General features: G+C 29.7%; 1 protein-coding gene across 3 annotated transcripts; it reads right to left on the reverse strand.

Annotated features, from left to right (window-relative positions):
- Positions 1 to 858: 858 nt before the first annotated feature.
- Positions 859 to 11,553, reverse strand: LOC114132977 (transcription initiation factor TFIID subunit 4). 3 transcript variants are annotated; one of them, XM_050202459.1, is made up of 15 exons: positions 11,194 to 11,553; positions 9,941 to 10,212; positions 8,894 to 9,207; positions 8,324 to 8,488; positions 7,047 to 7,112; positions 6,757 to 6,978; positions 6,500 to 6,619; positions 4,986 to 5,117; positions 4,241 to 4,662; positions 3,989 to 4,155; positions 2,554 to 2,684; positions 2,310 to 2,492; positions 2,122 to 2,238; positions 1,786 to 1,830; positions 859 to 1,708 (listed from the first exon to the last, which is right to left on the reverse strand). In XM_050202459.1, exons 1-15 carry the CDS (start codon positions 11,520 to 11,522, stop codon positions 1,595 to 1,597), a joined length of 2,799 nt encoding a protein of 932 aa, XP_050058416.1. In that variant the 5' UTR covers positions 11,523 to 11,553; the 3' UTR covers positions 859 to 1,594. The 3 variants fall into 3 exon arrangements, with proteins under 3 accessions (XP_050058416.1, XP_050058420.1, XP_050058424.1); XM_050202463.1 differs by lacking the exon at positions 11,194 to 11,553 and adding an exon at positions 10,411 to 11,140; XM_050202467.1 differs by lacking the exon at positions 11,194 to 11,553 and adding an exon at positions 9,571 to 9,854 and having other exon boundaries at positions 9,941 to 10,085.
- Positions 11,554 to 17,579: the final 6,026 nt, after the last annotated feature.

Below are 17,579 nucleotides of genomic sequence, written 5' to 3' on the forward strand. Positions count from 1 at the left end.
AATTCTGTCTGTATGAAATGGGAAAGAAAATAATGTTTTTACGCTAGGACGCAATTCGTGGAGTTGTTAAATTTATTCGGGACGCAATTCATGTATAGCGAGCCTCTGAAGCTGATAGCGAGATACCTACCCGGCTACCTTAAATATTTGAAACTTAAATTATATTATATAATATTTTATACACATAATGAAATTTTGAATTGCAATGTTTTCGGTAAAACATTAATTCAACTTTTCATAATACCTTATTATAATAACAATATAAATATAACTTGGTAACATTACCTATATAACCCCTAATCATTATTTTCTGGAAAAATACGGTTCCATTTGAAATTTGAATATTTTCTTCAGTTATATGTACTCCCAAATAATATCGCGGTAAACATATTTAGGTTTCACACCAATATTTTGTTACGATAGTAGATGGGTAGGTTATAACTTATAGTATACCTAGGTACATATATAAGAAAAAATAATGCAATAATCAGTGATATTGGCATCGTATTAATATGCAATTAACAGTAGTGTACTAGTGATTTTAATAATATAATTATAGGTAGATACTTGATACATGACTGTAGTTTGAATTTTAACGAGGCTATGTTCTACGTAAATCCGACGAAAAACAAACCTGAAACCAGCTTAATTCATTTGACCACATCGGAAGCATTGTACTATTGTAAAGTGGCGAAATAACATCAACGGATTTACATAGTAGTATATAACTATGCGTTAATTAATAGTCTATGTATTTACCTGCGCGGCGGAATGTAGGTACCATTGTTCATTTTTATCCATTCTTTCAAATAACGTAGAAAAATATGGCACTTAAAAGTTAAAACACTAAAACATAAATTATTATCTTTTGTAGTTGGAACAAATAACTTTCACACTTCAACATTATTCAGTAAAATACTTGGTATGTTATCATCAAGTCGTCAATAAGTATTCTTAAAAATATACTTGTACACTATGATATCATACTTCGAACAATAAAAATAGATATGATTTAAAAGTGAGTTAACAGTTTTTTTTGCGTGTGAAAATCACTGAACCCTATTAATTTTATTAATTATAATAAAAAAATATATACATTATACAAAATAATATAATGAGTGCTCACTTATATCGGATTATAACTTACAGAATAAGAATTGAGTAACTCCCTTTTTTTTACATTAACAAAATATTCTTTTTTTAACATACATACAATACATTAGTGTTATTTACAATAAAAAAATACATTATTTTTAACATAGGCTTAATGAGTGATATTAATGTTAATATCAATATTTGATACATCGCATAAGTTTTTTTTTCACTGCATTTAATTTATAACTAACATGAACACGGTCTATAACCTCTTTTCTTGTTTTATGTTAACAAGAAAAAGTAAAAAATTAACAGTGATTGAAAAAAAACAATATAACAAAAATTAACAATTTTGTAGACACAATTAATCTAAAATATGCTTGAAATGGTTTTTAACAACAATTTAAATTAGTTCGAAAATGCGGCAGAAAACATAGTCAACATGACTAGCCATCAGCCGCAATAAGGAACGGCTAAAATGACAATATGATGGTAAATATCACTTCAAGAATGGTTTGAACATGAAATTTGCTTTCCTACGAATATCTTTTTCTTGTTCAAGTACAAATAGCGTATCACGCATGGTAACACGTTTTATCCTTTGTCTAGGTATCTGTTAATATAAATACATATATTTTTAATTTCATGAAACTATTTTATAACTAAGATTAGGTTAGGTTAGGTACTTACTGTTTGTCTATTTGTTAAATTGGTACTAATACTAGAATTTTGGTTCTGAAATTAAAATAAAATAAATTAACATTAAGTCTTAAAAAAATTATTAAGACTTGTAATACAATAACTATGATTTAAATTTGCTCTTATATTAAAAACAATAAAACCATAGATATTTTATCAAATGAAAATTCACTACTATAATGTACTATAAGTTTAATATAATTTGAAAGATAAATAACACATCAATTATGAAATAATAAAAATTGTGTAGTATACATACATGAAATTAAATAAATATTAAGTATGTAATTCTGAATTCAATAAATAATTTAACAAAAATGACTATACCTGTAAACTAGGACTAATTCCTGGTTCTAATTTTGGTTTTTTCCTAGGTCCAATTGCATTTAAGGCAGTTAAATTAGCTTCTCGCTGTCGTAGTTCTTCCATTTCTACCCTTTGCATCTTGAAATTGAAGAGAAAAATGAATTGATGGCTAAAATTAATCTTTACACCAACAAAACTATTAATATTACCTCTTTGGCTTTAGCTTTTAATTTGGCTTGTTCTGGATCTTCGTTTTTAGATCTACTTTTAGCTGCCCGTAATAAAAGCTCTCGCTCCATTTCATCTTGCTTTTTACGTTCAACCTTGTCAATTTCTTCAAGGCATTTGATTTGACCGCGAATATTTCTAGTAATTTCATACCGTTTATCCGCCTAGACATTAAAATATTAAATATTAAAACATGTTATGAACTAATTATTATTTAAATTTTACTTTATTAAAATCTAAACGATGTTCTGCTACAACAGCACATTTTTCTAAAAGATCTTTTAAACGTTCAGCAACTGCATGTGATACTAAAGCTGGCACATCTGCTGCAGCATCTTCTAAACCTTCTCTATTTACTAAAAACAAAATTATAAAATATATTTGTATTAATATAAAATATTCATCATAGTAGTTTGAATTTTCATGAAACTAAAAATATATAATAAATCGCTAATTTCATAAGACCATATTAAGCGTAATGAGATAAGAAAAAAAACTAAATAACCAATTATTAAATAACTATAAAAAAGTAAAATTTGAATATGTAAAAATATAATAATATTTTATTAATGTATAGTGTTTATGACAATACAATTTGTTTTAACACATAAAAAAGTTACGCTGAAAAAATAATAATTGAAATGTAAAATGTTTAACCATTATAATTAAAATAGTTCAAATAAAATGTAATAAATTATGGTTAATGTAAATGATAAATTAAATAATTATTGGTAATAATTTATCACTATTGTCATATAACATTATAACAAACATAACTATTAAGTTGCGTTTTTCTGACTTGAGGTACTAGGCATTAATGCGTGATAGATTAGGAAAACATAATACAATTTATATATTATATACTTGTATTTTTATTAAAATCATTTATTTTAAATACTTTATATGTTTTTAAAAACAGATAGAAAACCTCAATATAAAATTAAGTAAAACAATAATTAATATACAATACACAAAAATTATTATGATAAATCAGATAAATAATACTAATAATCGTATTTTAAATGTGAATATTCGCAAATCTACAATTGTTAATCATCACATAGAAGGACCTATAAAAATCGAAGAATAGACTGACAACTATAATACTGGCTAACTATTGCTCATTTATTTCATTTTCAACACCTTGATTTAATATTAATGTTACATTTAAGTTAACCAACAATATTATGACAAATTAAAATCATGGGTAAATAAGCTACCTAGTCATTGAAGAAAAATGCAATGTCTTTACGACCTACACAACAATAATTCAATATTAGCTGCTGTCAGCCCATAGTCAAATTTTGACTTTATTATTATCATTATTTATAGACAAGAGTTATTTAAAAGAAAATTATTTAGAAATGTTGTAAATAAAATGATGAAATAATGAAATATTAGTATACTAATATACATTACAGTATTAAACAAATAAATGTAAAAGGGCGTTAACACATAACTTGCATACCCAGAAAAAACGCCACTTATTCGATTATATATATGAAATTCTTATTTACCTGATATTTATAATACACAATTTATATTATATAGTTCAATATAAAATATACTTTATAGTTTTATTACTCTCATAAAATGCATTTAATATTTAAGTATATCATTAAATCAATATAAATAAAATATAAATGATTTTTATAATTACCAATTTGTTTAATTTTTGCTACTAATGGATTTTGTGGTAATAGTATTTCATCTTTACATGATCTAATTTGTGTTCCAACGAAATCAGTGGAACCTAAAATTCTTTGGGTTTCTTCTGCTAAGTTGACACCACCCATAGCAGCAACATCATTAATATCATCATCGCCACTAATTAAAAATTAATATATTATGTTTAAATTTCATTTGATAATAATTTATAATTTTATGTCATTTAAAATATTTTTTTAATTACACATATGCTGCTGATGATGAAAAAGATTTCTTTTCTTTTTCCTTGGATGGAGGTTTAGACAACGCAACTGTCGGCGGAGCAACAGTAATTGGTGTTGGAGGTTTGCTGATCATTGTTGGTTGTGCTATTATATTTGGGGATGGTGGTATCCGAGGTTGAGGCATTGTTATACTATTAGTTTGTAGTGGCGTCGATACAATAGGAGTACTAATCTTTATATGTGATCCAGCTGGTGTTTTAAGAGGTACTGCTTTAACAAGCATCGGTCGACCACTACCCACTGGTGGTCTTGGGGATGATGTTGATGTAAGTGGTGGAGGAAGTGTAGCAGATTGAGAAGATACTACTGGAGGTTGAATACGAATTGAACCCATTTTATTAACAGCTGTAAGACCTGTTGGAGTTTGTACCCTGACTTGTTGCTGTAATATAAAATTACAACAAATTAAGAATTTAACACTAATGATTAGATCAGTTATTGAAAATTCAATTACAAAAGAATACATAAATATTTTTTCAGTGAATAATATTTCATAACATTCTAATTCAGTAAATGAAATTAAAAATATATATACCTTAAATTCGATTTTTAAATACTTATAACAAATAACAATATAAAATAATTAATTTAATTTTAGCCGAGCAATTGGGGTAGAAAGTAAAAAAGTAGTTTTAATGTTGTCTTATAACCTTTGATTGGCACTATACAATTTGAAGGCTAAATAAAAGAAGTCTTTTAACTTACAGAAACAATTCTATGTTGTTGTTGAGAATTAATTGTCCTTGCTGGTGTTAAGGCTGGTTGGGAAGTCATTATTCTAACCGTTTGCTGATTAGATGCTGCATTACTTAAGATATTTCCCATTACTTGTGTATTCTAATAAAATTATAATAATATTGTATTAAATAAACAATTTGAGTCTAAAAACATTTAGTAAGTTATAAAAATACCAAAATACATTAAAAATTTTGATTTTAACTTTATGTCTATTTTGTAAAATTAAATCATAACATCAATTAACAGTTTTAAGAAAGTATAAAAAATTTCTTAATGATCTCCAGCTCAAGATTTTTTGAATGGATATATATATTTTTATGTAAGAATTGAATACAATTCTGAGGTAATCTTTGTCAGTTTTCTAATTTAAAATATTTACTATTCTACATAGATAATCTTTAACAGATCATTATCTTTTAAATCAGCTAAGCTAGGCTTTATTGTTTAGTTATTTTTTTTTTTTAATGCTTCAAGAATTTTAAACAAAATATATAAATTATAATTTTATTTGGTTTCTGTATAAATATTATACTTGAAAATAAAAAATCTAATTTATGGGTAATTTTTAAAATAGAAACATAAATCTTTATTTAAAAAATATGAAAAAAAAAATGATAAAAATGACACTGTTCCCAAAAAATAATGTCACAATTATTTCTTATATGGCACTATGTTATATTGAATATAAACTTTGGATTTCCAAATTTTATTATCACTTTATTTTGAAATAGTCTTGATAAACTAATTGGATTCACAAAAATAACTTTTTTACAATTTGAAGAAAAGAAAATATTTTTCATTACAATCTCAAAAATATTTAATAGAATTAATTGGAATACAAAGCCATTAACCAAATTAAATTTTTTAGTAAAAATATTATATAATTAAATGAACTTCTGTATATTACAAAGTATTCAGTGGAAAGTACCAGACTCAAATCAAAGGTCATTCCACAAAATATTTAGTGTAACATATTATAACATTACACACCGAAAAATAAACATAAACTATTTGCTTAAATACTGCCAAAATGTTGAAAATAATGGGATAGAGGATATATTAAATGGAAATTATTACTATTTATAATAATTTCTCTACAAATTTTTTATTTTATATGAATTCTTCAAACATCAAATAAATAAAATAAAGAACATGAAATTGGTTTCATCAAAACAAATGTGTAGATAAACTGAGCATTGATTTTTTTACATCTCATGTAATAAATATGCAAGTAAAATACATTTAAAAAAATAAGAATTTTAAGTATTTATTTTTAATGATTATAATTTTAACTTTTTATATCTACAATTTAAAAATGTAAATTATTTAATCAATTTTTAACATAATGCTATTATAAATGTAATCAAATATAAAATAGTTTGGATGAAAACATTAATTTTATCATACCAAAATGATTTATAACAATTAACAAATACCAAATTTTTAAATTTTGATGTAAAAAGAAATAAAATAATCTTTACCGCTGCTTGCTGCTGATTAGCTAAAACAACAGTAGGTTGAGCACTAAGTTGTGGTGGTCGAATTCCATCAATCACCATTTCTTTTAACATAAGTGATTGCCTCAAAAGTGGTAAGCTTTTCTGTAAACAAATATTAAAAACACATAAATTAATGTCAAATATGTAAAGCAAAAATTATTAAATTTAATTACACATAATAAATGATACATTAAATATATAATACATATAAATATAATAATAAACATAATAAATGATACCTTGAGGAAACCAATAAGGCACGGTTGTGGTGAAGCATTTAGAAGTTTCTCAAGTCGATCACAAAACTGTTCAGGCTCTACCTTGGCATCAACCAGTTCTTGTATAAGTGTTCGCACACTTCTTTCTACAGGTTTAGGTTCTTTACTAGACAATTCAAGTAAATTGGCTAAAAATTTGCGACATTTTTCTTTAGTATTATCTTGTTGAATTTTTTGATGCGCCTAAAAATTGAATAAACTATAAATATCTCAATTGACTTAAATACAATTGGATAAATTGTTAACAATACCTGTTGAGGTTGAGCTATCGTTTGAGTTGGTGTTGTAGTTGGTGTACCAGCAATGGAAACATTGTTCTGAAATAATATTCTTTAATTATTATACAGATTTACAAAGTTTATTAAAAGCTTGCTTTAAAGTATTAAAATCTTTCTATTTTGAAAATAATATTGGAAGGGAAGATTACCTTATTATGTAATTATTATTATTTAATTAAACATAATAAAATAAAATAATTGAAGGATAAATAGTTATTCATTTTAAATAACAATAAAAATTATTATTAATTAACTCCAATCATAATATAAATAATTATTATAATGAATAGAATTCGGATTTCAAAGCATTTGTACATTAATTAAATACCTAACACAATACTTTCCAAATTACAAATGTGTTTTCAGATCACACTATTCCAATATCAAATTATTTGAGTTTTTTTTTTCAGTTTTAAGTCATTTAGAATTACATAAAATAAAATATGTGTTTTTATCTTTGTATGGTATGTCATAATCTGGTATTAAAATTACATGAATCACATTTTTCTTAATGACAAGATCGCCACATGATCACTGAGCTGTGTTATATACATACAGATGCCAAATAAATTACTTCAATACATTAACATTTTTTTTTTATGAAATATTTACTAGACTGTATTATTAAATTAAAAATAAAATTATTTTTGTGTATTTTATTGAAGCTTTTAGGTCATAAATATAAATTTTTAAAAGCATTAATATTTGAGAACTATACTCTGCCCCTCCTCCCCCCCAAAGAACGTACCAAAATGCACCTAAGATCACGTATTCTCCCCACCAATTTAGCACACCTAAAATATGGTGTCAATTAACATAGATTGCTGCCATTAGCCAACATGAGTGAAATGAAGGTGTTCTTTCATGGGGCGGAGTAAAGAAATTATATTAAATTATTTAAGACCAATAACCTAATCCCAAATATTTAAAACTTTATGGGTAACAAATATTTGAGATCAATGACCTAGATTCAGTTATTATAATTACTTCATTTTTTGTGAAGTGTCATACTTATTTAACTTATATGCCTTATAAAAAATCTAATATTACATATTTAACAATATTAAGTAATGATATAGTCTACTATTGATTATGGTCAAGCCAATTATATTACAAAAATAACACTGTAATATAATTACTTTTAAGATTATTTACATTCCTCTTATTCTACAATATCCTAGTATATTGTTACTAAAATTTGTTAATAAATTGTATTCTAATCACCGTTTAAAAAATTAAATATAACTTACAGTTGCAACTGAAGGAACAGGTTGAACTCTAAAATTTGCATTATTTTGAGTAATAGCATTTCCTTGACTAGGTGCTGGGCCAACTCGTAATAACTGATACTGGCCATTTTCAGTCTTTAATAATATATGTCCACCTTGTGCTTGTTGGAGTGTTTGTAAAGTAAGCTACAAATAATAAACAAAAACAAATCAATACAATTTAACATTGGATTCAGTGAATTACACTTAAGGATATTAAGTGAAAATTTAGTAAAACATCAATAGTCTAGGTTTAGACCTTTAAGTTGAGTGAACACATTTTTTTTTTTTTAATTTGTTATTAGAACAAATTAAATAAATGGTATACACAAAATTAGAACACCCTTAATTCTTAAATAACTTCCAATAGTTAGGATAACACTGGGTCTAAATTTTTCCAAACTATCAATGTTTTACTATTATAAATTGGTATTTTCAATTATAACTTGAGTACCTATGAAATTATTTGTTATTGCTTATTAGTTTTTATTTATAAGTTATATCTAATAAAAGAAAAAGTTGGTAAATAATGTTTAAAATTATTTAACTTACCCCAGGTGCACCAGGACGGGCCCCAACTACTTGAGGTATCATAACTCTTGACATATTTTTATTAACTCCGCCTTGAGAATTTTGTGGCCGCAATGCATTTACATTTAATATTTGTACATTTGCTGGCAAAATTGTTTGAGGAGAGTTACCAGTAACTACGCCTTGTGCCATTTGCTTGGAAACCGTAATAACATTGGATGAAACAGAGGATTGATTGGACGATACTTGTCCAGGTAAAGTCATTGTAGAAACTGGAGGTGAATTATGGTGAAGCTGTTGAGGGGTTGACTTAATTACAACAGCAGTTCCAGTACCTGTAAGAAAATCATATTAAATCACATAACTATCAACAACTAATTATTTTGATGCAAGATATAGTAATTTTCTACGTTATTTAAATAACAGATTGTACTGCCTTACAAAATAAATTTCAAAATGCGTTTTATGTTATAACATAATTTGATATAAAAACTAACTAGAAATTTCAAACTTATAGAAAACACTAAAAAAAATAATCCGAGGGAACATAAAATTAGAAACATCAGTTTTTTTTAAATCTGATGAAGTCAATAAATCATTGGCATTTGAATCAGAATTCTTGATAGTAACATTGATTGATTTTATAATATATATTTAAAAATGTAAAAATAATTAAGAAATAATGGAGTACCACCTACCTATGAAATGATGATTATTCAATTGGGCTTATCGAAAATAGGTCATAATAAGCTACCACTATTAACCAACAGCGTACGGGCAATACAGAATAACATGACATTGACAATGCAAGTCAGCGAGTTACGAATCATGTTATTTAACACTGTTCCATACTGTAATGGGTGTACAGAGAATGGAGTCGGAGTTTTTTGCGGTGGTGCCCAACACAGTAGGGCTCGTAGTTTACTCGTATGAAACATTGGCGATCCGGACAGAAGTCATGTAAGGCATGTAGGTATTATCCCTATATTATATCATATAGTGTCGGTGTAAGGTATAATGGCGTTACCGACGCACAGGGCAACAACTCATAACTAGACAAATTCTAACCTGTACTGGTAGAATTAATCGTGCCGTTTGGCAGCGAGTTGACAGGCACGTAATTTCGACTGTTTGCCGAATTGGAATAGACTACTTTGACCTGGTCTAATGATTTCATAGGTTGTGGTGCCGCATAGTTGTGTGCCAACGTTGGATTGACGACATGGTGATGGTGTTGCTGCTGTTGTTGCTGTTGCTGCTGCTGCTGTTGTTGTTGTTGTTGTTGCTGTTGGCCAACAAAATCCGCCTGACTGATGCCCGGCATTAAATTATCGCAGTGGCTGTAATACGTCAAAAGAAAAAACAAAAATAACAATACGATCAGCACAGGTTAAACGCTGGAGCGCGTTCGCCACAGACTGAGATAAACACTAACAAGTCGTATCCAAGTCCGTGGCGTACGCCAAATTATTATTATTATCCACAATCATTTCGTAACGACGTGCCCACTCAACATAACACCTCGGTAGTGGTCTAACCTCAAAACGTCATTTAGCGCCAAACTAGAGTTACGAAACACTATCATTCAGTGGACATTGAAGCACAAACGCGGAATGATCAGACTCGAAGGTCTGCTAGAAATCTATAGTGCGCGAAACCACGACCGTAATTCGTACGCGAACGAGTGAAAGGTAAATATTATTGTTTTGTTATCAGAAAAAATTCAACTCGAGCTCGCTGAAAACTGTTACGGGTTATCTCGATTTTCGAATATCCCACGTCCAACGACCCATACGTGTAAAGTGACCACCCACTATTACCGTTAACCGGCAGGGTCGTAGACGACGACTTACGACGGACCATACGTCTTCAGTCATCATTCGTCACAGTAACGTATGTCCCCGCGGCGACCACCTACCGTTATACATTATCATATTATATTATTAAATATATTTATGTTAATATTATTAATTTTTGTCATTCGCGTAATTCATGCCGAGTCGTAGTTGTGATTTCGACGGCCAGAGTGCGTGTTGACGATCCGTATCGGTCAAATAGCTCGCGTTTTCTCGATATTGGCCGCACACTGCACGCCGAGCCGAAGTTATGTCGCGAAACCTTGCAACCAAGTCTACTCTCGGTTACGACGGTTCCCCCCGACCTCGTACTCACGTATACCGTACAACCGTCGTCAGGCCAACGGACCGAAGGAGGCAGAACATCCCTGTGCGGAGGGCGCGCGCCAAAATCATCGTCGTCGTCGTGCCCGTCGAGTGCGCGAAAACGGCCGTGGCACCCCCCCACAACTAACGAAGGACTACCTTATAAGACTATTGTTGTTGTTGTTGGCGGCGACGGCAGCTATGCACTTGTTCATCGATGAGGCGGCGGCCCGGGCACCGTTGACCAAGACGTGCTGCTGTTGTTGTTTTTGCGGCGCGGCCGCTGTAGCTGCGACAGCATTATTGCTGCTGCTGCTGCTGGTGCTGTTGTTGGTGTTGGTGTTGTTGTGGTGGTGACTCCTGTTACTAGTGGACACGACCGACGTGTTGGTGACGAGCTCGCTTTCCAGCGACACCACGATTGCACTGAACGCGTTTTCGTCCACGTCCTTACTGAGTACTTCCTCCAGAAACTTGACTGACGCCATTTTCTGACCGACTCGGATCGCAGACTGATGTGCGCATGCGTACAAGGTGTTCCCCCGCCCCGCCGCGCACTGTCCGATGCCTCGGCGCGCGCGCACACCGGACGTCGTCGTCGGTTGCGCGCGCTCCCCTCCCCGTCGCGGTCGTTCGCCCAGTCCACGGTCGTCCAAAGACCGATCCCCTCTCCCCCGTCCGCAGCACTAAAAACGGCGCGTTTTTGACTTCTTTTTTTTCTCCACGCCGCCCGCGTAGTGGAACGTACCTGCGTGTACGGTTAGCGCGCTCGTTGTTGTTATTGTTTGTTTTTGGGAGAAAAAGTTTTCCGCTATGCGTCGTTATCACCACCGTAGTGTAACAAACTTTTACGCCACCGCAACACCCGCGGGCCAGCTGCTGCTGCTGTCCGCGATACCCCCCGTGGCCGTGCGCCGCGGGTGACGTAGACGCGGCCGCCGCTCCCGTAATTCATCAACGTAGATACGACTCGCTGCCGCGGGGAAAGTGGGGAACACGCGCGACCGTAGTACTATTATTATTATAATATTATTCTACACTACATCATCCGTGTGTGTGCGTGTTGTACTCGTAACGATGCGCGCGTAACGAACTCGATTTATTCATAATATTATTATATTCGGCACTCCGCGCGCAGTGTTGCCAAGCCGACGCGACATCAAAGCGTATAATTAACCGGCCGTTTGTGTGTCGTCGCGAGGTGTGGGTGTAGTATAGTATAGTAAATAGAGTAGTGGCATTAATAGTAGTATTTGGTGGTATCTTGTAGTAACCAGTAGTAGTATTTTATAGTAACCACTAACCAGTGGTGAGTAATGATAGTATTACTGTTGTAACTTGTTGTAGTAGTAGTAGTAGTAGTAGTAGTAGTTCTAGTGTCTCCGTTGGTATACGATGTATAATATGTTACAAGGTAACGGTATTGCGACGACCAGAACGTGTCATCAGTAATTTTTATTATAGTTGTGTGCTCACGAAACGCGCCGTGGATAAAATATTGCTCCATACGACTTCTACCCAAGGTGAATAAAACCAAGCTCCTCATAGGGACTTCTGCCATGAGTGCTGACTATACATGGTACTAATTTTTCACGAAATTTATCAAAAAAAAAAAAAAAAAGTAAATATCTAGGTTTAATTATAAAAATTCATTCACTTTTTACCCAGCAATATTGTTTTTCACAATGAGAAATAATCTTTCCTTTACGTCGGAAAAAGAATATCTCCGTGAAAAAATCTAGGAAAGCGATCATGCCTGGTTATATTTGTAGTCATGATATCTCTACAGTCTACGTAATATAACAACAATCGTTATTACCTATACAACAGCAGTTGACGACAACTTGTGCACGTTGTGCTTTTTACGTAGTAAATATTAAATAGTAGATTGCAGGTACGCAATTTAAAATTGATAATTTTATTTACACATAGTATATGCGAGCTATCGAGCAGTAATGGACCATGGACCAGTATCTAATATGTGTTTTATGCTTGTGAAAGCAGCAAATTTTGTTGATATTGAATAATAGTCACTAAATAATAAAAATACACACAAACTCTTTGATATATCAATGTCTATAGACATCAATAATAAGACATACATAAAACAATGATTAGAGATGCTTACAAAAAAAAAAATTAAAATAAGGTAGGGATTTTAAAATCGGATATTGATAATTAATAATTTTTTTTTTTAACAAACATAATATTATATAAGGTCTAGACTCTAGACAAACGTTGTTTAGTCAGTATTCATTTTTAAGCTTGCATGCGTTGAAAACGTTGAAATGAAAGAATTATTAGTTATTTTAATATTTTATTATACTATAGAACATTTTAAATTAAACTAAATTAATTAATACAATTGGTGTTAGTAAAAAATAATAATAATTATATATGAAAATTCATATTATAATGCTAATTCCGAATTCGTGAATAATATTTATAGTTCTAGGTACCAATATTTGTGCATAAATGAATAAATAAGACGTGAACAAAATTTGTTCTAATATTAATAATAATAATATTTATTCGTATTGTCTACGACGAGAGAAATAAACATTTTCAAAATCCAATTCTTATATTTGCATTAATTGTCCTTGTGCTTTGTGCTTTATTTAATATGATCATGGCAAATGCTCAACAAATAGAGAATTGTAACTTCTAATTGATTGCAAACCTCATTGATTGGCGAATCTTATAAATTTTGATATTCTCTGGTATCAAAACGTATTCCCTTTAAATTTATTATTTATTTGACAGTTGATATTTTTAAAATATTGTCCATGATACATTCATTAACTAATCGCATCCCGTTGCGATGTACCAATAAATTATTGGTAAACCAATTTGTAATTGTAAATCGTGCAGTGATAAACCAAAATAATCGAAAGAATTAAAAAATGTTTAGCCACCTGTTAAGCTGCTTAATTTTCATTGTTTACAGGATCAATTGAATAAAATTAGTTAACTAGATAACATGTTTTGTATGATAAAATACGATTTATCAGAATAAAGTTTGTTTTTGGTATTTTTTCTATAACCCAATAACCAATATGACACGTGAATTTAGCCATTCATGATTTCTATAATTTACTTGAATATTTAAAAACATGCTGACAATAAATTTTTAATTTGTATTATTAAGTATAAGAAACCAGTGAACAATTTATTTTTTAATTTTCTTGATTAATAGTTATTTTTCTATAAACGTTATCCAACAGTTGGTTCGAATATATGAGTAAAATACATATATTTACCGTAAATATATTTTATTCTGATAACACTTTTATTTTACTCGAATGAACATTTTCATTTAATTTATCAACGTAATATGTTATATGTATAATCATGTTGCAAATTACGATTGAACTATTCACTTGCTAATCAATGGTGATAGCATTCCCAAATTACCTAATTAGTTGATAGCGAACAAACATAAGTAGCCACGCAGTTCCAGTGCTTAGTTTTGCGGGGCCCTGGACAATCCTTAATTTGTGTTTATTTCACATTATTAAGATGAAAAACGGTGAGGGCCATTAAAACCATCAAAACAAGCATGGGGATATGTTCTATTTGTTCTCATATGCATATTCATTATATATTTTTGGTGTGAATTCTAAATCTATATATTAGGGATGATTGTGTAATACATATGAATTAATGTTTGTTATATCATGCTTATAAGTACTCAACTATATGTCTTTACTCCTTGATTTCTTATACGTTTTACTTAATTCATGTGGTTTTGTAACACGTATAGTTAGTGGTTACTGGTCAATACAATAGCAATTAAATTATGTATTTGATGTGAAGTAGAACCAATAGAAATATTTATCAGGTATTTTAGCTGAAAGAATTCGATGAATTTCTTCGAGTCTATTATTTTATTAATCAACCAAATAAAAATATGTACATGAAGTAATCCATGTTTTTACTATTCAAGTGAATACATCATTCAACACTGTGTTTCACTAAATACCTACACAATATTTATAGCAATAAAATCAAATAAAGATATTAATTTTGTTTAAAGACCTGTACAGTGTACACTGTATACAGTAATAATAATAGTATATTGATCAACTGGTGGTTCTCATGACTCATGAATTGATAATTCGTTGATTGTGAACTTATTAATAAGACATCTTGCATAGTTAACTACTAGAATTTAATAACAACCATGTAATTATTATTTAACATTCTGGCAGAATCGATTTTTGTTTGAATAATCAAACAAAATTGTTTCAAAATTAAAATAATATGTAAAATCAAAAAATATTATTTTGCCACAAATACATCAAAGAAACGATTCCGCGGTTGCTGTAGATTGTAATTAAGTAATAACTTTAGTTTTCAAATGTTGTCAAACATTTATTTGACGTCAATTACAAAAACGTCTCAATCTCAATAAAATATAGTAAGTTTTTTAATCACGTGAAAGTATAAGTTTATCGGAGCTGTGACGTTCATGAAATAAGGGTAGAAGTGAGTATTATGTATTATCATTACGTATGTATATATAACAAGCCTGATTCTTTTGGTGGTAATAAAAACATTTTAAAAATCAATAAATATTTAAATTCTGTAGATACCTAACTTCTCTTGCAAGACTAAGATTATATAACAAAAAAATATAATAATATTAAACTATAGATATAAATGATTAAATAGTAAATATCAATGTAATAACAGTCAACTTATATTCACAAAAATCTGCAAATCTGCAGGTTGACTTAATAGAGAATAAATACAAATTAAGATGTAGTGGACAATGCAGAAAATGCCAGAAGAGATTATGTGATAATGGATTCAACACAGAATAATCACCCTTCAAAATTACTTAATTGTTCATATTGCAGTGTATGATTGCACGGGCATAGAAGTATAATAATTGTTGCGTTGTAAATATTATATTATATACATATTTATTTTACCTAACACTAGCTATTATGTTGTTACTATAAATACAAATTTCCGATCTAATATTATTCTAGCTAAACCTGGCTAGTCCTTTTTTTACAGTATCGCAGGGGCCCGGAAATACCTGTTGGGAAATTCGTAAGCTCTTTTGACCCTTACATCGTTTATTACGGTCAATGGAAAAACAAGTTACACGTATAACATTAAAACTTACGGAAAAAGATCGAATATAATGATTGACCCTATGCTGGTAATACATATATGGGTGGTCCTAGGCTTAGGGCCTATAGACTATCCGAAAAAATTGACATTCAGCTCATTACATAAGACACTTAACTAAATGTCTGGAAAGAAATTGCATGATATTTTGCCAAATTTTCTTTTAACTCGGACGCATATATTATTGAGTATGAGTCTCTTTGTCCATTGGTCAGACTCCTGACATCCCATCTCTTCTGACATTCGACTATCGTATGGTTTCGCATCTCGTGGTTTTTTTTGGGGGGGGGCAGACGTTTACGGTGTTTTTCCTTCTCCTGAATTTCGTCTCCCGCTCTCTAAAAATCAAATCTGTTAAAAAAAAAACTAAAAAAACTTTTAATCCAAAGTATACTATATAGTCTTAGTTTATTATAGCAAAAAAATACAATGTATTCGACAACGGCCACTGGAGACTGCATCACGCATAGCAGCATTTACATCGATTCATCTTATTTTAAACAATACCTATGTAAGTTTTTAGCGTAACATAATAAAATGTAGGTAATGTAAATAATTGTAATTTACCAATAAATCGTATCATACAATGCAAATAAAATATTATCAATGATTATATAAGTACTAAATATAATATTACTTATAAATTTATAATAAATGCGATAATTGAGATTATGTACCAAATGAAAATGATTGTTTGCTAAATTTAAAATGTTTGAGATTGTAGTGCTAAACTAATTTCAATAATATTGAAAAATAACTTGTTTTCAAATTCTGTAAAGAAAAATTTGACATAATTACGAATAATTATATAAAAATATTTTTAAAATAGTGTGTAATTTACATTTTGTCTTTATACAATGAGTATTTTTCCAAATATACTAGTCGATTGTGTATTTTTAATAAAAGACTAATTATAATTGTTTTTTTTTTAAACGTGTTTTTAAAATAACAATGAAAAAACGTTTTTTATACCTATAAGTACCTCCTATGAAGTCAGTTTGTACATTTTGTAATGTTTAAAATAAATTAAACCACCAAAATTAAGTTATAAACTAAAAATTAAAAAACTATATTTACCATAGATTCCATGTATCATATTCAGGCACAGTTGGGCTTGTGAGCTACGGAGAAAATCTCAATGGGTTGCTCTAAATATGAGCTGGTTAGTCTGATTATGAGTATTAGTAATTTTATTTCACTATGATAATGATACATTATTATAGACATTGGTAGAAAATATTATTGGTTATAGAATTATTAAACCTCACAGTATATGTAATCAAATGTTAGAAATCCTAAAACTCGGTATACCTACTGATGCGCCTCGCCTATATCGAAGTTGAACAAATTATATAAGATTATATTATTTTTGGGTTTTCAGAAATTTTAAAAAAACTAATTTT

The sequence above is a fragment of the Aphis gossypii genome, chromosome 1 (assembly GCF_020184175.1).
Source record: "Aphis gossypii isolate Hap1 chromosome 1, ASM2018417v2, whole genome shotgun sequence".
NCBI lineage: Eukaryota > Metazoa > Arthropoda > Insecta > Hemiptera > Aphididae > Aphis > Aphis gossypii.